Source organism: Oreochromis niloticus, linkage group LG17 (assembly GCF_001858045.2).
Source record: "Oreochromis niloticus isolate F11D_XX linkage group LG17, O_niloticus_UMD_NMBU, whole genome shotgun sequence".
Lineage (NCBI taxonomy): Eukaryota > Metazoa > Chordata > Actinopteri > Cichliformes > Cichlidae > Oreochromis > Oreochromis niloticus.
The window spans coordinates 31,107,572-31,130,640 of record NC_031981.2 but is presented as its reverse complement, the minus strand read 5'-3'; the positions used below and the strand labels follow the sequence as shown (position 1 = coordinate 31,130,640).

The 23,069-nt window shown below is 39.8% G+C and overlaps 1 protein-coding gene across 2 annotated transcripts; it reads left to right on the top strand.

The window, feature by feature from the left end:
* Positions 1 to 513: 513 nt before the first annotated feature.
* Positions 514 to 23,051, top strand: fam102bb (family with sequence similarity 102 member Bb). 2 transcript variants are annotated; one of them, XM_005464226.4, is made up of 11 exons: positions 514 to 797; positions 8,042 to 8,162; positions 9,594 to 9,623; positions 10,067 to 10,183; positions 10,569 to 10,615; positions 11,263 to 11,357; positions 15,249 to 15,347; positions 16,298 to 16,526; positions 17,887 to 18,023; positions 18,582 to 18,651; positions 20,343 to 23,051. In XM_005464226.4, exons 1-11 carry the CDS (start codon positions 652 to 654, stop codon positions 20,383 to 20,385), a joined length of 1,134 nt encoding a protein of 377 aa, XP_005464283.1. In that variant the 5' UTR covers positions 514 to 651; the 3' UTR covers positions 20,386 to 23,051. The 2 variants fall into 2 exon arrangements, with proteins under 2 accessions (XP_005464283.1, XP_005464282.1); XM_005464225.4 differs by having other exon boundaries at positions 515 to 797; positions 15,246 to 15,347.
* Positions 23,052 to 23,069: the final 18 nt, after the last annotated feature.

Here is a 23,069-nt window from a genome sequence, read left to right as displayed (position 1 = left end):
TTACTCATATTTTGTATTCTGAATACGTAACGGCGGTACATGTATTCCGTTACTCCCCAACACTGGTGAAGCGCCGCTGCACTTACTCCGGGACTTGAGGTGCCGCATGCGACTATAAGCACCCGCTGCTTGTGGTTGTAAATGCGACTAGGAGGAATAAGACTGGACCTTGAGACTGATCAATCACACTAACTCTTTTTACTTCCTAATCAGCTAGAGAAGCTGAGACTCCATCCGTGCGCGATAGAGTTAAAGAAAAAAAAATTCAGAGATAATCCAATTTACATTTTGAACCAAACTCAAAAATGAATGAAGTACAGAATAGAAAAATAAATAACTGTTAATTAAATAAGAAGGTAAATAAAATGTTGCATAAAATTCAAGTCAATATTTGAGAATCATTAACTATAAACTATTAATCCTATTAATCTGCCTATCGACGGGTTTGAAAACGCGCGCTTTTATTTTGAAAGAGCAAAATAGGATAGAGCTCTGCCCGTACTCTGAGCCATTGACGGACATTTGTCACCAGTAGCTTCACCATCCTCCCACAAACACCAAGCTGGTTCTGTCTGTGCTTCACAACAATGGGGCAGTAATGTCAGCGACGGAAGACACCGGAGCATCTTTTCAAAGGCACTGAAGCGGTGTATGGATTTAATGATGATGAAAAAGAAGAAATTCAAGTTCAAGGTGGATTTTGACCTGGATGAGCTGTCGTCGGTCCCCTTTGTCAACGGTGTCCTCTTCTGTAAAGTCAGGCTGTTGGACGGCGGCTTCTCCGAGGAGTCTTCTCGGTAAGGGTTTTTGGCTTTGATTCAGCCACTAAAACGTTGACTGACGGCGTGCTGTTCAGTCCGCAGGGTGAACTAACTCATCCCTTTAGGAAATGTTAACAGCTAACTAAGCTAATGGGCTACAAGAACATAGTTAACGTCCATTAGTTGTGTGCCAATGTAACGTTTATGGTGTTGGGCTAATATTAGTTTCTTCTGGTCGGTGCTAGTTTGCAGCATCGCGTTGCTTAGTTTTAGTAGCTTTGGGTGTTTGGTGGTACCGTTCATTTAAACAAGTGTCCATTTGGAATTCCCTGGTTAAATTTTAGGCCCACTTCCTCGCTTAGTTGTGGAATTAAGTACTGAGGGCAGCTTACTCGTCACATAGCTGTCACAAAGCTGAATATTACTCCTTAAGCTTTTCGGTGCTGACTCAATGGTGTCAGTTCCATATTTTATCATGATTTATTCACTGAAGTAGCGGGATGTGTTTCAGTGTGTTTAATCAACCTCCCGTTAATCAACATATGGACCCGAGTCCTAATGCAAGGACTGTGTATATGGTCATATCCCCATTGCGTCAGAAAATTGTTTCACTTCTTGTATATAGTTGTATGTATAGCTGACCAGTCTTCACCTACCAGGCCAGCAACTTAAACTTTAGGAAGAAAACTTCACACTTAAACTTTATAAGAACATGTCCGTGTGGTTAACAGCAGTGTTATCAAGACAGGATTGTCAAATTGAGACGAACAAGGATAATCATCTCATCTGATTATCTCTATTTTCATTAACTCTCAGATTGAGTAGTCAGACGATTACTGGCTTATACACTATTGCATTTCAGTTTTTGTATACTCAGACTGTTAAATTCCTTTCCTGCAATATATATATACTAGGGCTGGGGGAAAAATTGAGCATAGTGTTGCGATGTTGTATGGATAAAAGGACATCAAATCTCGATATTTTATTATCTCTGGAAATACTCTGAACAAGAGGGCTCATCTTATGGACCGCCATCATGAGGTAATGTTATCCGAGCAAACTTACATTATATCCACTCAACCGAAAAACCATCCAACACTGGATACACTTAGCTTGGCAAGGCTGCTTGATGATTGCATTGAATTTTTTGCAACTTGTGGTGACTAAATGGTTGTCCAGAGCACTCAGGACCACTTTTGATTGCAAGACGATTGCACAGGTCGCATGATAGGAATCAGCTTTTCTGCAAACAGTCGCAGCTTTGGTAATCTGTGAGCTGCATTATGGCTTCATGCTGAGCGCTGTCAATATGTTTGTTCAGTGTTCATGGAGAAGTATAGAGAAGGTCACTGTGTCTTTTTGGGTTTAGAGATAGGATCTGATAGTGTGCCAAGAGAGAGGAACTGTGGTACTGCATGAGGAAGTCAGGCGTGCCAGAGAAGTATGTGAGGGTGGTATAGGAAAGTGAGACAGTAGTGAGGTGTGCGTTAGGACTGACTGGTGGAAGTGGGATTAGATCAGACATCAGCTCTGAGTATTCTCTTGTGTGCAGTGGTGATGGACAGGCTGACAGGTGTGGTCAGGCAGGAGTCTCTGTGGACTATGATGTTTGTAGATGACATTGTGATCTGCAGTGAGAGATGAAAACCTGGAGTGGGGGAGGTATGCACTGGAGAGAAGAGCAAAGAAAGTTAGAAAGAAACAAGAGAGAATACATGTGTTACTGAGAGGAGACAGGTATGGCTGTGAACATGCAAGGAGAAGGGACGGTGAAGGTAGATGAGTTTAAATACCTGGGGTCAACCATCCAAAGCAACAGACAGTGCACAAGAGAGGTGAAGAAGTGAGTGCAGACAGGGTGAGGAAGAGTGTCAGGGTGATTTGTGACAGAGGGATAGTAGCATGAGTGAAAGAGAGATGGTAGTGAGACCTGCTATGATGGATGGTTTGGACACTGGCACTAACAGAAAGACACAAGGCTAAGTTGAAGATGTTAAGCTTTTCAATGGGAGTGACCAGAATGGACAAAATTAGAGTTGGGGTTAGATGGAGGCCAATGAGCTGCTCTGATGACCCCAAAAGGGAAAGAAGTATCAATAAGAGCCTGAAATTTATATTTCACAGTTAGCTATGTTGCTGTTTGTTATTTCGCTGTCAGTAAGCAGTACCAGTTAACTTAAGTATGTGCTTGGATTTTAGTTATAAAAACACACAGAGCTGCCCAGTGTTGCTCAGATATATGTGCAGCTTCCCATAACATTAAGACAGTGATGGACAGCAGCGCTAAGGAGAAGAGACTCTGAGCCAAATGACTCCTTTGCAGCTCTCATGTCAATTCAGAGTGACAGGACAAGTTGTTCAAGTGATGGAGTAATACCTTTACTTTCTACATTTTACAGCAGAGCTTCAGAATTGGAATATTAATTTTAAGCCTCCAAAAGTTGATTCTGTTCATCTGGACGTAGCGTTTTGTGGGAGAAACGTTTCGTCACTCATCCAAGTGACTTCTTCAGTCTCAGCTGACTGCAGGTTTCCCCAAACCTTATAAACAGTACATTTGCATAATGACTGAAACCAGCCCACTGAAGGAACAATGGGCTGTGAGGTCAGTTTATAAGGTTTGGGGAAATCTCCAGTCAGCTGAGACTGAAGAAGTCACTTGGATGAGTGACGAAACGTTTCTCCCACAAAACGCTACGTCCAGATGAACACATTCAACTTTTGGAGATTTACTTTCCTGGATGATTGAGAATGCATCAAGACATTAATTTTAAGCGTTATACAGGGAGTGCAGAATTATTAGGCAAATGAGTATTTTGTCCACATCATCCTCTTCATGCATGTTGTCTTACTCCAAGCTGTATAGGCTCGAAAGCCTACTACCAATTAAGCATATTAGGTGATGTGCATCTCTGTAATGAGAAGGGGTGTGGTCTAATGACATCAACACCCTATATCAGGTGTGCATAATTATTAGGCAACTTCCTTTCCTTTGGCAAAATGGGTCAAAAGAAGGACTTGACAGGCTCAGAAAAGTCAAAAATAGTGAGATATCTTGCAGAGGGATGCAGCAGTCTTAAAATTGCAAAGCTTCTGAAGCGTGATCATCGAACAATCAAGCGTTTCATTCAAAATAGTCAACAGGGTCGCAAGAAGCGTGTGGAAAAACCAAGGCGCAAAATAACTGCCCATGAACTGAGAAAAGTCAAGCGTGCAGCTGCCAAGATGCCACTTGCCACCAGTTTGGCCATATTTCAGAGCTGCAACATCACTGGAGTGCCCAAAAGCACAAGGTGTGCAATACTCAGAGACATGGCCAAGGTAAGAAAGGCTGAAAGACGACCACCACTGAACAAGACACACAAGCTGAAACTTCAAGACTGGGCCAAGAAATATCTCAAGACTGATTTTTCTAAGGTTTTATGGACTGATGAAATGAGAGTGAGTCTTGATGGGCCAGATGGATGGGCCCGTGGCTGGATTGGTAAAGGGCAGAGAGCTCCAGTTCGACTCAGACGCCAGCAAGGTGGAGGTGGAGTACTGGTTTGGGCTGGTATCATCAAAGATGAGCTTGTGGGGCCTTTTCGGGTTGAGGATGGAGTCAAGCTCAACTCCCAGTCCTACTGCCAGTTTCTGGAAGACACCTCTTCAAGCAGTGGTACAGGAAGAAGTCTGCATCCTTCAAGAAAAACATGATTTTCATGCAGGACAATGCTCCATCACACGCGTCCAAGTACTCCACAGTGTGGCTGGCAAGAAAGGGTATAAAAGAAGAAAAACTAATGACATGGCCTCCTTGTTCACCTGATCTGAACCCCATTGAGAACCTGTGGTCCATCATCAAATGTGAGATTTACAAGGAGGGAAAACAGTACACCTCTCTGAACAGTGTCTGGGAGGCTGTGGTTGCTGCTGCACGCAATGTTGATGGTGAACAGATCAAAACACTGACAGAATCCATGGATGGCAGGCTTTTGAGTGTCCTTGCAAAGAAAGGTGGCTATATTGGTCGCTGATTTGTTTTTGTTTTGTTTTTGAATGTCAGAAATGTATATTTGTAAATGTGGAGATGTTATATTGGTTTCACTGGTAAAAATAAATAATTGAAATGGGTATATATTTGTTTTTTGTTAAGTTGCCTAATAATTATGCACAGTAATAGTCACCTGCACACACAGATATCCCCCTAAAATAGCTAAAACTGAAAACAAACTAAAAACTACTTCCAAAAACTTTCAGCTTTGATATTAATGAGTTTTTTGGGTTCATTGAGAACATGGTTGTTGTTCAATAATAAAATTATTCCTCAAAAATACAACTTGCCTAATAATTCTGCACTCCCTGTATTGTAGAATTGGTCTCAACGTAAGATGCACATTTTCATCTTTTTAATGAAAAAAAAATCTAACTAAGGCTCCTGCAACATAAACTCATTTGTAGCATCACTCTAAAAACCAAACCACAGGAAAATCAATTGAAAATTCAGAGTTATAAGTATGCACATTAAAAGGCCCACCTACTCCTGAGCGTGTGTTGGCCACACTGATACATCTTTCCCATAAACAGAATCGACATGTGCAGTATCTCTGTTTGTACATCTACAATTAACATCCAGGAAATGACAACCCAGCTGCACAGGGTTTGTGTCTTTTTCTTATTGGCTAATAGGTGGTCTTGTGACACATGAGCTTTGCAGCTTACCTCAGCCGGTTGTAGTGGTTTGTGTGGAAACGAAACAATTTGCAAGCCAAAAAAGTCGTTTAAAACTAACAAATAACAGAGGCTGAGAAAAAGCTGCTTGGACAGCTTAAAAGGGTTGCTTAAATCTCAGACTTGAATAAACCTAAACATGCACAACTCTGAGAGAAATGTTTCATATTCAAACAGCACTCTGTGACAGCTCCGCTTGTCTAAGATAAATTCAGGTTACCACATTTCAAACAGAATAAAGGATGTAAATGAGGAGTTACGTGACTTTTAGCATATGAGGCGGCAGCACATGTGACATATATGAACTGGTAAACTCTGCAAACCAAAAGTGTCAAAATATTTGACCACATACACATTAAAATAGTTGTTATAAGGAACCGCATCATGAAGTACCAGCTTTTGGCCATGACAAGAAGTGACCTTTTGCAGAGTTGTCCCCCTAAGCATGTTAACTGTCTCAACTTAAAGCTGTTCCTACAGACATGCCCATTAATGCCTTTCACTCATAAATTAGACGGGTCTTTAACACTGGATAAAAGCAGCAGCACACATTGTTTTGTAGTTTTTGTAGGCTTTAGGGATTACACGGGCTTCACTCTGATTATATAACAGGCCTTCTGTTAGCTAAAAAGGTCCAGTCTGTGCTTGACAGTGTGAATTAGGATGTTTTCATACGTCATGGCAATGTCATCCTTTTATTATTTTTATGAAATCTGTGATCTTTTCCACGTGTAAGTAACCACTTTAATAAAAGAAGGAAAAAAAAGATGAAGCCAAACAACAAAGTTCTGTCCCTAATTAGAGACGTTCTCTTCAGGCTCGACAGTGTTTTATACTCGACCCATTGCTGATTTAATAGTGTGGTTTTTTTTCTCTTTTCTTTTCTTTTTTTTTTTTTTTACATCAGTTTGGTTTATGTTAGACCGCCCCAAAAACTAGATTTACTCTTAGACTCTTTTAATCTTCCAAACTGGAAGTGAAAGGGAAGTTTTCCTTTGGTGTAGCTTTTCATCTGATCTGCACTGCCGTTTCTGGAAAAAAACAGTTTGTCCTATTTGTATAAAGATGCATCTTTGAAAACATGAAAGTATAAACATCCAGAGTGATCTAATCGAGGTCTAAAAGCTTTGCATCCAAACAGAGTTGAAAAGATTTGTATTTGTGGAAGCATTCCCGTATGAAGTCTGCCTGCAGTCGCCTTTTAAAGAGCATGTGTCGTTTAACAAGAGACCCGAGCCGTGTAGAGGGATGACAGAGATGACCTCTGCTTGTGCTTAAAAAAAGACTTAGTCATAACGCACACTAATAGGATTTTGATGCGCTGAGAAGTGCAGTGAGCCACAGCGCATAAACTTGAGTCAGAATTCCCAAAGCACAGTGTGTGTCCAGCTGGCTGGGAGTTCCCTCTCGACTCGGGGAGTTCGCTGTCTGAGATTTATCAACCTCAGGATGGAGTCAGCGTTTGTGAAACATTAGTCACGCATCTGCTGCTTTTTATTTATAGTAATGCAGGGATACAGAGCAAAACGAGGCCCTGTACGTTCATTCGGTTTTGCCCATCTTAAAAAGGATCTGCACACCCTGCTAGTTGTTGTAGTCTTAACGCTCCTTTCAGATTTCAGACTTGTTACATCATTTTTATTTATACTGTATTAAAGAGTCAAAAAATCCTTCAGCTTTGTGTGTGTTGAAATCCAGCCGAAGCCAAACCAAATGAATGGCATGTAAGCTATATTACCAGATGGAAGCTGGTTAGGTGAGTGGGAGAGGAGAAGATGCCAGTGAAAGCGAGGCCATCTGCGGTATCGTAATTCTGCCCACGCTCAGTCTTTCTCTTTCACTTCGTCTCATCCTTTCACTGACAGCAGGCTGCACCTCACAGTCGTTTTAACCTCTAGACGGTGGAGGATGTGCCGCTCTCTTTTTACTCTCGTGCCAGTAAACACCACACCTGCTACCAAAGCCCCTGGATTTGTCAGTTAAATGAATCAATAGGAGAAATTAAGGCTGTAATTAAATAGCTTGCTTATTAGGTGCTGAGAATGAGCACATGGGCTCGTATTGGCAGCTTGAATGGATGCCCTTAAGCAGGGAAGAGATGTGGGAAATGTTAATCCAGCAGTCTTTCAGCTGAAGTCACTTTATTTGTTATGTAACAGAGAGATTAAAATTTATGAAATGAAGTTTCTGAGGGCGGTTTGCGTGGCTGTATACATGATTTGGGCTGGCTTTCACTTAAAATGTCGCAACACATTTGCCTGTTTGTTTTGGTAGCAAATCAAATAATTACAATAGATTAGAACTGATATGTTTGTTGGTTTGTTTGCTCTTTAGAATACAAATATTTATTTCCCAAATCCCTTCTGTATACAGCGTACAATGCAATTAGAGTCTAAAACGATAAAAAATACTCAAATGATTTTATCAATCATGCCAGTGTTTGCGTCAGCCTCTACTCGTTTAAATCTAGAGGCCAACTTGTGAATGAGCTTTTCAGGCTCCAGCATGCGAATCAAACAAACATGTGACCTTACTGGGTGCTTAAAGCTGGTGTCCGTGTGTCCATACAGGGAACCTGTGCAGGCAAACTGTGTCAGATGGAAGAAACGGTTCTCTTTCCCGTGCAAGATGAGCGCCAATGCAGGCACAGGTGTTCTGGACCCCTGTGTGTGTCGTGTGTCTGTCAGAAAGGTAAAGTATTATGATTTAGCCTTTTTCCCACCACTCTCATCTCACCCCAACCGGTCATGGTAGATAGCTGCCCACTCTAAGCCTGGTCAGTCCTTCTGGACAAAGTCTCCCTGTCTTGAGGTGATGCCTCCTGGCGCTGTGATAATGAACAGAGACGTAGCCATATCTTGAATCATAGTGGTCGTCGGGACATAAAAAAACTGGATGTATAAATCACCTGTTATGTCTGATAAAAGCTGCTTCAGGAGTTTGGTTTGGGATTTTTTTTTTTGGCTTTTCCTCAAAATAAGCTATTTTTCTGGCCCCACACAAGTTACACTGTCTACACTAAGTTTGTGCAACGTTACAAGGCACAGCTTCATTAACAACCCAATGTCTTTGGCTCTTTGGCTCAGAGTACTACACAAAAGTCGTGCAAACTCCTGTAACGGACACAGTAAGCTAAGGAAAATAATTTACTTATAGCTTTACTAGAGTAACTAGTACATGTACATATATCCCCCACACAGTGTACACTGTCAGTGATCTCTACTCTAGTTTGTTTATTATTATGTATACCTGCCCAAAGACTGCAGTTAGAAATCAGCTAGTATCTAAATCTGGTCAAAATCCATTTTTTTCTTATAAGATCAGTATTTTTGTGCATTGTCCCTGACAAATAAAGAATAAAACACAAAAAAGTGTTTTCCCCAGTTCAGCTGGTGAATGGCTGTTTTCTTGCAGGACAATCACAATCTCCTAGATAACAATCTCCTATAGATTTCTATTCAGGATACACTGAGTTCCATGTTTTCTTTCTTGCACAGTCTCTGGCTGTGAGCATGGATGTTTTCATGCTCACTATTGCACAAAGAGGAATTGCTGGCTTAGTTTCTATATTTGTAATATCTTGAGTTTGACGTTCCCTGAGGTGACACATGATCTCATGCAATATAAACTAAAATCCAATTAAACTGAATCTGAAAGCTATTTCTGATGTGTTTCTCCCTGTGTTTTAGGAGACTCACAATGTTAAGTAGTCAGATAATCCCTATGTTTCCTACATGGGTGCTTCCTTTTTACCAATGTAATTTTTTTTTCTTTTCATATTGTTGAAAATTTCCCATCACAGCTATTTGGATCCAACTTCGAAAGTTTTCTGGTGATAAGAACATTGTGTTTAACAACTGTAAAGTTTTACCTTACCTTACCTTTATCCCCTCAGCCTTTTACTTTAGCTTTTAATTGTTATACCTTTTTTAATTACAGTATCAGGAATGTAGAGAATAAACTGATGTTTTTAATTTAGTGTTTCCCCCCCCAAAATAATTCAAGGATCAATTCAATATAAAACATTAGCATGACAGCTTGAGATAACTTATGGAACCTTTTTTTAACAGTATCAAGTCATTTTATTAATGTCATGTTTTTGTTTTTGCTTGTCTTATGCAGGAGCTGAAGGGTGGAAAGGCATACGCAAAGGTAACTCATCACAGGCTTACAATACGCTACCCTCATTCTCTCAGCTGAACCTCCAGGTCACCCAGATTTTACTGTAATCAGCCATATTGAAGTAGCTAGCCTTGTGAGCATGTAGCAAACAGATGGCCTTCACTGCCTGCAGGTTGGCTCATTATGTTATGCCTTTTCTATTTAGTTGAAAGTAATTATTTAATGAGCAAACTAAACCCTATTATTATACATACTCAAGTAGGCATCCTTTCCCTAGCTTATCATTTGAAGAAAAAGTGAACTGTAAGATTTGCTGATATTGTTTTATTCAAGTTTGTCTCCTGTCCTTCTTGATGTCATTTTCAATCCAGAGTTTGTCATATTGCTGACTGGGAAAAAGATCCGTCTCCTGAGGGGCAAATGACAAAACACAAAGGTTACCCTGTGTCATTCTTTCTTTCTTTCTCCTTCAGCTTGGTTTTGCAGATCTCAATTTAGCAGAGTTTGCCGGCTCAGGGAATACAACCCGCAGATGTCTGCTGGAAGGCTACGATACCAAAAATACTCGTCAAGATAACTCCATTCTCAAGGTAACACAGTCGCACCTGCTGCAGTCTGATGTGACTTCAGTGACACAAGTGCGGTGTTTTTCCTCAACTCAGAGAATCACACTGGAAAGGTTTTTGCATAAATGTTGCTAGCAAAGATGAGTCGTTCATTGGAGCCAGAAATAATCCATGGCCATAGATGAGAGGTGTCACCTGTGGGAAATAAAAAGGATAGTGCAGATTCGTGCAGGCCCACAGTCATTATTTGCTGTTTTTCATGACCCCTCAATGTGTGACGACATTGTGCATTAATCGGTGAGCACGTTTTTGCTGACTTCAAAGCAAAAGTGGGCAACTTTTCTGAAGTTGGCCAAGTTGAATGGAAGTAACACCTAAGCTAACTTTTTTTTTTTCTTTCTCTCCATAGGTTATCATCAGTACACAGCTCATGTCGGGGGATCCCTGTTTTAAAACGTGAGTTAAGGCAATTTTTTGTGCTTCTCTGCAGAGTCTGAGTAGAGATTGTTGACTGAAAAATGTTTGTACTGGAAACCCATTTAAATCCAATCGTTTTCGGACTAAAACACTAATCATGCTCTTTTGTGAGCTGTGCTTATCTGGATATGTGGATAATACAGCTAGGACAACAAAACCAACCCAATGACCTTTCCTGCACCGTAACTTAAAACCTCTTTGTTCTCTCAAAACAGCTACATTTGATGCACCGGCACTGTTGCTTGTGCTCTGTCTTTACAGGGATTATTATTTCCTCAGTTATTCAGTGTCATATGACTAAATTATTACCACAGATCTGTTGCTGTAATTTGCTGCTTGATGTTCCAAGAGCTCTAGCTGTGTGCGTACTATTTACAGCTTTAAACATTGAGACTTAGTTAAAGGTTTCACTGGATACAGGATTTTGCAACTCTGAAGTGACTGTGAGCTTAAGCTGTCATTATTTATAGCATTGAGTAATAGCTTGTACATAATGTGCATAATGTGTTATATTGTATTTTCTAATCCTTTAGTAGTTTTGTCTTTTGGTCTTTGTTTAGGTTTAGTTGATGCATTTAAGTATAGGAGTAGAAAATAAAGGCCAGTTGTTTTGCCCCTGTCATCAGGCCTCCCTGCACAGCCACAATGATCGCGATCCAAGGTGATACAGAGAGCCTCCTGGAAGAGAGGAAGGGAGGGGATTCACAGAAAGGCTGTTCTGGTGAGTCCAATCACACACTCTCCTCTGCTCTGCTTCATCTTCTCATTGGCTTTACCAAACATTTGCCGGCACCTGACAGATCGTACTTCATCACAAGCTGAGAATTTCTTCTTTCAGAGTTTAGCTCCACTTCTACGTTTCAGTTGTTATTATTATCTAAGATCGTGCAGCCACTCCTGTCTGCTGTGTCAGCAGGGATTTAAGTTCTCAGTTAGTACAACCGATTTCCATCAGTTGGAGTCGTGAACGATCACTCGTGAGATTAGCATTGATCTGAAGGAGGAGGAAAAGTTGTTATCAACAGGCTGACAAAAATGAGCATTGACAACCTGGTTTTCTCAGCAAAAACAAAACTAAGAATGAATGTATAAATAAATAAATAAATGTAATATTTAATCAACTAAAGCAAACAACTAATACAAATGAAAGAAGAGTATTAGAGATGGACAAATTAAAGTGTTTTAAAGCAAAGTGATGAAAGTTTTATTCAGTAAAGGTTTTTCTCCACTGCTCAGAATTTATTTTCTTCAGCGGATTTATCTGTTTGGCTTGATGTAGCACCATTAAAGGCTCCTTTTATTTGAATTTCACCCATTCTGAGTTCAAACTGATCAAAAAGTAATAAGGTGCGCTACAAATAATAGTCTTCATGCCAGCAGAAGCAAACATTTCTAAAGATATTGAATCACTTCCAGGATAAATAATGGTGCTTTATTTAGATGTATTCCCAGGAAATTGTGTTAAATTAATATATTAATGTTTTTCAGTCATTTAGTGTCGTCTCTCAAGCTGAACCCAGACAGGAAACATGATTATCAAATGAATGAATAGGTGACAAAGTCATGTTCTGAATGATTTGCTGCTTTATAGCAGAGAAAACAGGAAGCTATGCAAATGATAAAACCAGGTCAGGAGTATCAGAGACAGAGCAGCTCTGTTTGATCTTATGAAATTTGGAAATGAAAATGTAAAACAGAGTTACCGTAGAGAGCCCATCTGTGTTACCACAGAGCAGAACAACCTGCTTTTCTTATTTTTTAACCACCATAGAATGACACCTGTAACAAAAGTAACACACAAACCTTTACTAGCTTTGACCTGTGAGTTACCTGTGATCTAGTGAAGTGTTTGATAACTTAATTCACTTTAATATGCTTTTGTCTGGCTCTTTGTCTTTTAATGCTGCTGTCACACCAGCGAAAACAGTAACACAAGCAAAATGATTGTGACTGTCTGCAAAATACTTGCAATCGTGTTGCCTTTAGAATGGTTGCTTTGAAGATGAGGGTTGGGTCACTTGCCAGTTGTTTTTTTTTGTTTGTTTGTTTTTTGTTTGATGTACCAAAGTTGCTTTGAAGAAAAAAAACAATCTGCAATCAGTCTGCTATAAGTCTGCAATAGAATCTGGTCAAGTTGTCAATTATGTGCAACCTGTTTGTGATAATATAGCCAATAACTGTGATAAACTGTGTCAAATTACAAATCTGTTGCTGTCTACATACACAGTCCAGCCAGAACCTCATAGGTCTAAAACAGAAATTCCTTTGCAACTGTTGACTTTGCTGCAGGGCAGCAATTAGCCTGCAGAATCACATTTGTTTTATGGAAAACAACCAGTTGACAGTACAGACGAGTTGCTCTGATCAGTGCAGACAGACTCGGATTGATTGCAACGTGTTGGAAATCTGTCTGCATTTATAAACATTTGACATTTGACAGGCTATCTGAGCATGATTGCAGTCAGTCCAAGTCAGACTGTAGTTGTTGGAGACAAGTTGCCTCCCACCAAATGACCTGTGCAGTCACCTATTCGAAAATGGATGCCCTGACCGCTTGCAATCAGTTGTCAAAAAGTAAAAGAATCCAGTGCAGTCACAAGGCAACGGTGGATTCTAGTCACAAGAAGGTTGCTGTCTTATTTTTAGTCTTTTTATTTATCTATTTAAAATATAACCTTTATCTAATGAGGAAGTCTCTTGAGATTAAAGTCTTTTTCTCAGGGGAGACCTGGCAGAGCAGGCACACAGCGCTAGTGTGACACAGCCTGAAATGTAAAATAACATTATTTCTAGGGTGAGATTTCTTATCTTTCAACTAACTTGGACCATTAATCTACATTTGAATGCTACAGATTATTTAAAAAAAAAAAGAGAGAGAGACCTTCACCTGTGATGAGCTTTCATCCCTGGTAGATGGTGAATGTGACCAGGCCTTTTAGAGGGGGCTGTAATTGATGTGTCAAGTTCCTGCTAATCTGGTTTAGATTTATACAGGAAGATCATGGAGAGCTTCCAGGAGCTTCCCAGCATTGTAGCTTGTAAGATAAAGGCAGAAGCTAAAATTTATTTCAGTTGGGGGCAATCTGTAGCACACGCTGTACTGTTCTGTGTAGCTGACAAAGCTAAAAGATAATAAAAACAAAGTGTTCATGAGTAGGTCATCATAATCTTAACAGTTATGTTTTCAGCTGTCATTAGTGTCACAACCCCCCACCCCCCCGTGCACGCATTGCTGCTGATATTCATTTGTCAAACTGCAGACTTTCCTGTCTGATTTTTCCTGCATTATAGACGCCATAACTCCTACTGTACTTTGCTCCCATCCCCTCTACAAAAAACATTTCTCTTGAAGATTTCTCTTTCAGCGCCTTCTTCACTCTCTTATTCAGTATGTGTGTTCATGTGTGAACACATTGCTGTGTTTAATGCTTGTTCTTTCTGGAAGCTTCAGAGAGTAGCAGAGCTCTTTCATGTATAATTTAAACTAGCTTTCTTTTAGATGAACCACAATCTGCTCTAACCCAGGGGGCTTTTACATGCTTAAAAATAGGACTTTTGTGCTAGTCTTTCTGGTGCGGGTTGTGTGTTTGCATGTGCAATGCACTTGGTGTCATTCCCAACATGCCTTAGCGGTGCATGCCCATGTTTCGTATATGTGCAAGATGCGCCAGTTCAAGTCACGTATGAGAGTCCTTGATCATGTTTTGTTGGTGGATATTTGTCCAGCAGAGATAATCTACACAGACCTCTTGTTGTGTCATTTAAAAAATAATTTTAGGAGAGGTGCAAGAAGTGTGAATGTTTTGGACAAGCTGCTGTTTCTGGCTGTGATTACTGTGGATTGGTGCAGAAGGGAATTCTTTCTCTAAATTTGAGGCACATCAAAAAGTTGATTTGGGGAATGCCTGGAGTAAAAAAAAAAACTAGCTTTAAGGTCATTGTGACCACCTCCACTTATGTGTCTCTGGTTGTTATCCCCCTCTATGTAGTCTATTTTCTGCTGTGTTGCTGAGGCTGCTGAGACCTTCCCACAGACATTTGAACTCTGAAATGTTATTGCTTTTTGGCAGCTCACCCTTTTTGCCCATTTGACATTAAAACAGTGGTTCACATGTTCACACTGTGGCACGTGTTTATCTTTTTTTTTCTTTAAAGGCTTAAATTCAAAGAATTGTTATCCAAGCTGTCAGCTAACATCTAGCTTTGCCCTTCTGATGATATATTTTCACAGAGATTTTATGCATTGCAGACCATCTTTTTGGTCGCAGAACTAACTTTAGCTCTTTTGAGATGGAAATATGTTTGTTTTCGTCTGAGCAGAAGTAACTCTGTCCCTGCACATGCCAACTGTGGCCACTGGCTCATTAACTCAGAGATACTGAATTATTTCACTCTAGATACGCATGAATATCTTTCCAGCTTTCACTACCTACTTTCACTTTGAATACTATACATAAATGTTAGTGATGATGTTAAATGAGTCCACAGCATGGGCTTATCTGAAGGCAGTTTCTTTATTTTTTTACAGGATGCTTCATAGAAGCTGTACGTGCATGTTTTTTACTCAAATCCACATCCCACATCTGGGTCTGTCCTTTTTTTAATCCAGCAGAGAATCGGGAAGGGAAGTGCCCTGTTGTGTCAGATGACCCTGGTGGCTGCTGCCACTCCCGAACTTCCAGCTACGCCAGCCAACAGTCAAAACTCTCAGGTAAGCGTTTAAAATGTAAACCGTTTTTTTTTTTCTTTGTCGTTATCATCTACTGTTGTTCATATTTTGCTTTCCAAACATAGAGATAGTCTATATATGCATCCAAGCTAGCAGCGAGTAGTAGAAATAAAACATAATGCTAATTTTTTTGTTCACCTGCAATCAATTGTACTTTAACTAGGAGTGTAAGGTCAAAATGAGAAAAAAAGGCCTTTGGATTGAGGAGGAGGGAAAGAATAAAATCATATTCCAGTGACACTCCAGCAGCGCAGTTCAGAGCCAGGGCTCGAGTTTCCATTACAGGCAGATCGGATAACAGTAATAAAAGATCGGAGGAAGTGAAGAGATGCACTGAGCTCAGCTCTAATGACCCTCTCATATAGAATTTAAAAATGTATTTCCTTCCACGTGAAATGGTTGATGGATTTATTCAAACCTCTCATTACTGTGTGGGATGTGACCTGATGCCCCGAGATCTCTTCTTGCTTTAGCTGGCTTCCAGCAGACATGAGCAGCATGAGTGTGGGTGTCACGTGAACGGCTAAATCATTTAGTACAGAGCAAGTTACAAATCTGCTGCACAACGCATTAAAAAGAACAAAAACTCTGTATGCACTTGATATTGATTGATTCATTTATGAGCTTAAATAAGTCATTTGTCTCCAGTTAGTAATACAAATATTGGACTTGTGTGGGTATGTATCAATTGATCTTTATTAATGTTACAATGCAGATTTAACCCATGTGCTATATTAGGAATAAATATCTGCAGCAGGTCTTTGCAGTGCTACAAAACACTGGTGCAGGATTTGTATCCATATGATGCATTTAAGGGGAATTGTAAACAGTAAATCGTACCTATAACAAAATGACCTGGGTTACAATCTCTGAGCTTATCAACTAAAATACTGGTGCTGTATTTTAATACAGTCACTGCCCATGTCTCTCAGGCTATAGCACCGGTCACTCCCGCTCCTCCAGCATGTCAGAGTTCAGCCACCGGAGAAACCATTCAGTAGGCAGCGCTTCAACGGGTATTGGTAGCATCCCAGAGCCCAGTGAAGACCGAGAATCCAGAACCTGTCCAGCTTTGCCTGAGCACCCAACCTCCTCAGCAGCTTCCGGCAATGCTCCGGGCACACCAGTGCGGAGTGCATCCTCCTGTGAACGGCTCAACAGGTAAACCGGTTAAAGCTGCAGACGGAAATTATTTATTTATGCAGTGTGTACTAAAAGTATACACAAATGTTTCTTTGTCATATTTGATGAGAGAATACAGTTAGCATGCCAAACGTGGTAGGCTTTTATGGTAGGAGTTATACTTAATACCCCTGAGACCAGTGTCACGTTTCAGGAAGCAGCTGTCAGAGTAGAAGAGCTTTGGAGGAAGTGTATTTGTGGTTTCATTATGTGAGCTTTTATTCTTTGAAACACTCATTGTGTTTATGGGATCTAAAAATGTCCAACCATGAGCAGAGGAGTATTCCTGGGGGCTAGTTTTACATGCAGCTTAAGATGCATTTTGTAGGAATAGTTAAGCACTTATGGGAATTTACTTATCAGTTTTCGTGCAGAGACTTGATAAGGAGAATATCTGCACCTCTAAATAAACTACCATTCTGCTCTGTTGCTAAGATACCTCACTGTGACAAGAAAAAGACAGGAAGTATTGTCATGCTTCTGTCCTCTGCAAAATGGCACGTTTAGTCTTTAATTATCATTCATTTCATCCTTGCAAAAAATAATGTGAATCGTTGTTAACAAAGAATGCTCCAAGAGCATGTGGTGACAGGATAGCTTTTTCCTGTTACACTGTTGCTAACCTAACCACATATTTACTTTTCTGACATGCAGCTATAAGTAAATGTATCAAACTCAGGAAGCAGGAAATGATTGAGCGTCCTACACTTACTAATCGAGTGATTTAAAAACTCAAACCTTTTGCCAGAAAACAGTCAATACAGATAAGATGTACACAAAATTACAATGCTTATGTGACTACCATGCCAACCTTGATAATAATCTCAATAAGTAGTGTTCACCTAGTTGATCACAGATGTTTTCAGTATTAACCACATTGCCAGCAAGTTACATTAACAGATGAGCAGAGAGGGGTAGTCAGAAGGCACACTGCACTAGCAGCAGCAGTTCTGGTGCTCTTCACTATACGTTCAGGCACAGTCATGACCTTTTAGATCAGTTGAGTTCTAAATAATTTGCTTCGTCAGTGTATTTACAGGTAATATTTTAAAACTTTTTATTATAATGCATAAAAAATGCACTTCACTTTACATTTATGGTGATTAAAACACACACCACTAGTGTTGAAAACTGGATTAATTACAATAAGGAAAATGGATGTAAGTGATTGAAACAGTAGTTGAAACACTGTATAGTTTTGACTGGGTAAGTAGGTTGATCACTCCACTTCATTAGCACAAAATGAAATGTGAAGTACAGGAAGCAAAACATCAGTTTGACTGCAGTAAAAGCAGCTGTTCTCAAACACTCCAGATGCTCTTGTGTATTCTCCCTTCAGACACCCAGTGAAACAGGACTCCATGGAGTCTCAGCTGAAGAGAATGGACGACACTCGGGTGGATGCTGACGATGTTGTGGAAAAGATTCTCCAGAGTCAGGACTTTACACCCAGCCTACTGGACTCAAGTGCTGAGGGTATGACATGTCCAGGGGTTTTTGGTTTTTTTGGGGGTTTTTTTGCAGTTGTTTTTCTTTTCCCTAGACTAAAATGACATAAACATTAGCTATGGGACCTTTTCTTTTAAACTGGTCTCTTAAATAAAGATTAAATTATCAGTTTCAAAACTTGCATCTCTGTGAAATATATAAATGAAGAAAATCTTCACAGGCAGAAGCAGGTAGTATCTGATGGATCTACAGAGATTTCAGCTTAATGAATAACCAAAATAGATGAATCAATACAAAACAAAAAAATGGGATTCATCCCAATTCTAGGTTACTACTGCATGTGTTTAATGCACGGCACATTTGCATATTCATTTCCCATGAGTCAGTGTGTGTGTGTACTTTAAGGAGCGAGGCATTGTTTTCCCTTCCAAGGTCTCATCCAGCTCAAAGCTACAAATGGAAAGCTGCTGTCAATAGATGATTATTTTTAGGTTGCCTAGCAACTGGCTGCTCGTCATGACAAGAATTATACAGGAGGATGTGGGTTCTCCGTGTACTGACCAAATGTTATGAACACCATTTCAGAGGAAGGCCTGCGTCTGTTTGTTGGACCCGGGGGAAGTACAGCGCTTGGAAGTCACCACCTTCCCACCAGGTGAGCATCACAAGCCTGGGGATAATCAATGACCTAAAGACAGCAAGCAAACTAGTGTAGGGATTTCTGAGAGTATTCCAGAGAGATGAGTGTACACCGTGTTCCAAATTATTATGGAAATAGGATTTTTAGTGTCATAAACATTCAGTCTTTTGTTTTCAATTAAACTCATGGATGGTATTGTCTCTGGGCTCTTTGGATCACTGATATCAATCTCAGACAGCTGTCATAATTAGTTTGCCAGGTGAGCCCAATAAAATGAAAACAACTTAAGAAGGATGTTCCACATCATTAAGCATGCCACAGGTTTCAAGCAATATGGGAAAGTAAAAGGATCTCTGCTGCAGAAATATTTTGGTGCAATACCTTACACAAGGTCTGAAAACATTAGCTATAATATGAAAACTAAAGCGTGACCATCGTACTGTGAAGAAACTTGTGGCTGAGTCAGAGCACAGACAGGTTCGTGCAGACTAAGGCATAAAGATGAAGGTTTCTGCCAGACAAATTCATCAGATTCAGAGAACAGCTGCTAAAATGCCATTACAAAGCAGCAAGCAGGTAATTGAAGCTGCTGGTAGTCCTGAAAACTGGGACTTGTGGGATCCTCCAGAGGCTTCCAGTTGTGCATAAACCTACCATTTTGGCCACCACCTAACCAATACTCACAACCAGGAATGGTTACTGTAGACCCAGAAATACATCAAGAGTAATTTTCAAGCAGTGTTACTGAGGGGTGCAGTCCCACTCTCTGGCATTGGCAGCTATGGGAATAAAAGAAGAGAAACCCATGGTGTGGCCCGCATCCTCCCCTGACATCAACCCTATTGAGAACCTTTGGAACATCCTCAGGCAAAAGATCTGAGGGTGGCGAGGCAGTACACATCAAAACAGCAGCTGTGGGAGGTTATTCTGACATCTTACAAAGAAATTCAGGCAGAAACTCCAAAAACTCGGAAGTTCAATGGATGCAAGAATTGTGAAACTTATATCAAAGAAGGGGTCCTGAGTTAACATGGAGCTTGGCCTGTTATGGTCTCAGTAAATATGACCTTCTCATGCTGCAAATTTAACAAATGACCATTTTCAGGTCTTTACAACCAATAAAATGTTTTGAAACTCTGTTGTGCATAATTTGGATCAGTACATTTTGAGGTTGTTTTTTTTTTTTTTTTTAAAATTTGCAAAACCACAGCTATCATTGGGAGGTTTGTTCAATAAAATCTGAATTGTGCTCTGACGGTTGATGACTTGAAAAGTATACTGACTGTCATTGAATCGACGATGAAGGAAAGTAAGCGACAAATATCATTTGCATAATAATTTGGAATGCGGTGTAGTGACTTCACAATAGCACAGTTGTCTCAATGTTAATACAGACAAAAAGCTGATAGTGGTTCTTCCTAAAGTTTACAGGTTTGGTGCAGAGCAAAGGAAAGTTCTGATGACCATAGACTTTACAATGAAGCACTACCTGAGATAGAGGGGGACTGTTTTGTTTTCAATTAAACTCAATTTAACAAAACTTCTAACATCTGACCAGACCAGCCTTGGAGCTCAGATGATATTTTGTACCTCCCACCCCATCTTGTTTTTATATAACACGATTTCAGTTTGGTACCTTTTGTGATAACTGATGAAGATTTAAACAAGTGTGTGATTGCCAATTCTGCCTCCTCATGTCCTCTTAGGGTTGGTGGTGGAGCGTACGAGCAGGTGGTGATTAAGCGTTAGACGTGCAGCATCTCTGATTACGCCTGAAACAACTGGAAATGAGACAGTTTCCATTTCAACCTTCATTCCTACTCGATCAGCATGTGTCTAAGCTGATCACTCAGTGATCCGTCGACATTACACCAGTGCCCTTCCTGTGTTCATATCGGTTAAGATATCATTAGGAGAAAGAAGTGGACAGGTTTTATCTCAAAGAATCAATGAAAAGGGAAACACAGTGACCAGATTGTTCTAAAACACTTGTGCATGTAAATTCTGGCTCCCTGCTATCCAAACTCCAAACATCCAAAGTCAAACCAACTGAAACTTTTATGAAGTGAAAAATCTAACTTTCCTCTCCAGACGGCACAAGGATGGGAAGATCAGAACGGACTGAAAACACATCACATCCTATCAGGACATTCCTTTGGTGTTTGTTTTGGACTTCCTTTATCAAATAGGATTTAATCTCTGCTGATAAGCTGCTCAAAAAGTAGTCGTTGGCACTCCGGTGAGAATATTTTACTATGAAGAATTGAGCTATTTGATGTATGAATGCGAATGTGTGTGAGTATGTGGTTATTCCTTTGTTGTGCTGGTACACCGGCCACTTTTATTAGCAGTAACAGTAACGCTGTGATCTCAGATCAGTGAAGGGACACAATCTCTTGTGAGGAATGCCACATTGGTACCCACACAGAGAAAATGGGAGAAAAGAGGACAATTTCCCCTAATGTAATCACAGAGGCCCCTGTTGTCTAAATGCAGAGCTGTCAAAAATATTTAGTCAATGGTGATTTGGCTATTTAATATTTGTTTTCCTATATAAACACTGTAGAGAATTAAGACTGTGCTTTTTAACAACTTTAACCATGTTACAATTAGGAGCTGGAAACTAAACCAAAAATCACAGCATCATCAATACTACAGCTAAATAGAAGCTGAAGCAAAAGAGCATCAAGAAAACCCCTGAAGTGAAGCTAAAACTAAATTAAAATCTGATCATTTCTAATTGGCATCCTCATTCTCTAGTTTCTTCCTCTGTATAACAAAATAAAACTAAATAGTTTTTAGGGTGGAGAACTAATGGAAACTGGCTACAAGCAACAATTGCAAACTTAATTTCACGCAGTTGTTTTTTTTTAAGTGTCTCCACACAAAAATAAAGTGAGTCATATCTTCAGTATCGTCAAGAAAATATCAAACTTATCTATGTTTTTCTGGATCCAGGTGTATTAATCAAAACAGTGTGGCAGAAATATGTAGTCCCAGACTGCCCTCTTATCTTGTTACTGCTCTTTGCATTTACATGGCAGTGAATGCGAAAAATAACAGTGGCCTCTGATGAATACTGACATGGAAGGGTATATATATATATATTAAAATATTCACTGTTGCAGATGTATATCTATTTGTAGCTTTATCACTATGAACTGTCTTGTGGATCAGGATGCTTGCACAAGAAAGATCCTGTGACGCATTAACTGTTTGACTCGTGCAGCTGTTGTACACTGTTTTTTTTTTTTTTCTTTCATTTTAAAATATAGGACAGAAAACTAGTTAAGTAATTCACTGCCATGAAGGAAATCCTCAATAGCACCTGTACTTCAAAGAAAAGACCCAGAGTATTACAGTAATTTTGTGTAACGTGTATCTGCTAGCTTCATATCAGAAGACAGTCTTGAGCACTCAGATGCACCAGAGTTTTAAAATCGTTAGTGCCATGCATGTAGACTTTCCATCTCTAGCCTCTTAGGAGAGTGAGTGCAGTTTAGTCGAACACGTTAGCCAAAGTACACAACAACCGTTATTACCTGGGAGCCTGTAGGTCTATGCACATTGAGTATTAGACACATTATAATCAGTGACAACAGACTGTACAGCATCTAATCTTCTGTCTCCTGTCGTAAGCCATAGTAGAAGTAGGATCAATGCCTCTTCTAGATTAACTCTTATACATCTTGTATCAATATCTGCACAAAGTGTCATCAGTATATGGTGTTTTAACTATACGTCAGTGTTCTGTCTTTACGTTCCCGTGCTCTGCATGACTATGGTGTCGTTTTTAGCTGTGACAAGCTTTGCAGAGGCTGACACATTGTAATGTTTTCTCCTCATTTGAGCTGTACCATCTTCTAATCCATTTCCACGCTGAAGGAGGAATGTTGCTTGCCATTTACTACATAGGACTTAATTTCGTTTGTTCGAAGAGGAGATGTCTGCATAAGCACCAGTGTATATGATATAAATGTAAATCAGTGTTATTTCGGTTTGATGTTGATCACATGTAATGAACACGGCTGTTTTTGAATCTTTCATTGCTGATATCGTGCCATATTTTTGTTAAGATTTTTGTTTCTAAAAGTCTTTCACTACATATGACTGTTATGTGTATGATTTATGGTGACCGGTTCTTTTGTTTTGTAAAATAGAAATCCCTTGTTTTACCTGTGTAAAACAGGTATGTTCATCTCGGTACCTAACATGTTGTTACAAACATGGTTGCTTCTTCTCTTCTGTGAAGCTGTTGTCTACAAAACTAAGATGTATTCTTCTGTATAGTGATGTTCTGACACTGTCCAGTGTGTTCCCTGTTAAAGACTTGTTCTTTTGACCAACATTTGCTTCTTTAACAAGTGTACTGGATGCTTAAAATGTCTACAGTAGAATAAAACGATTTAAATGTTCACTAGCCTGTGCTTTTG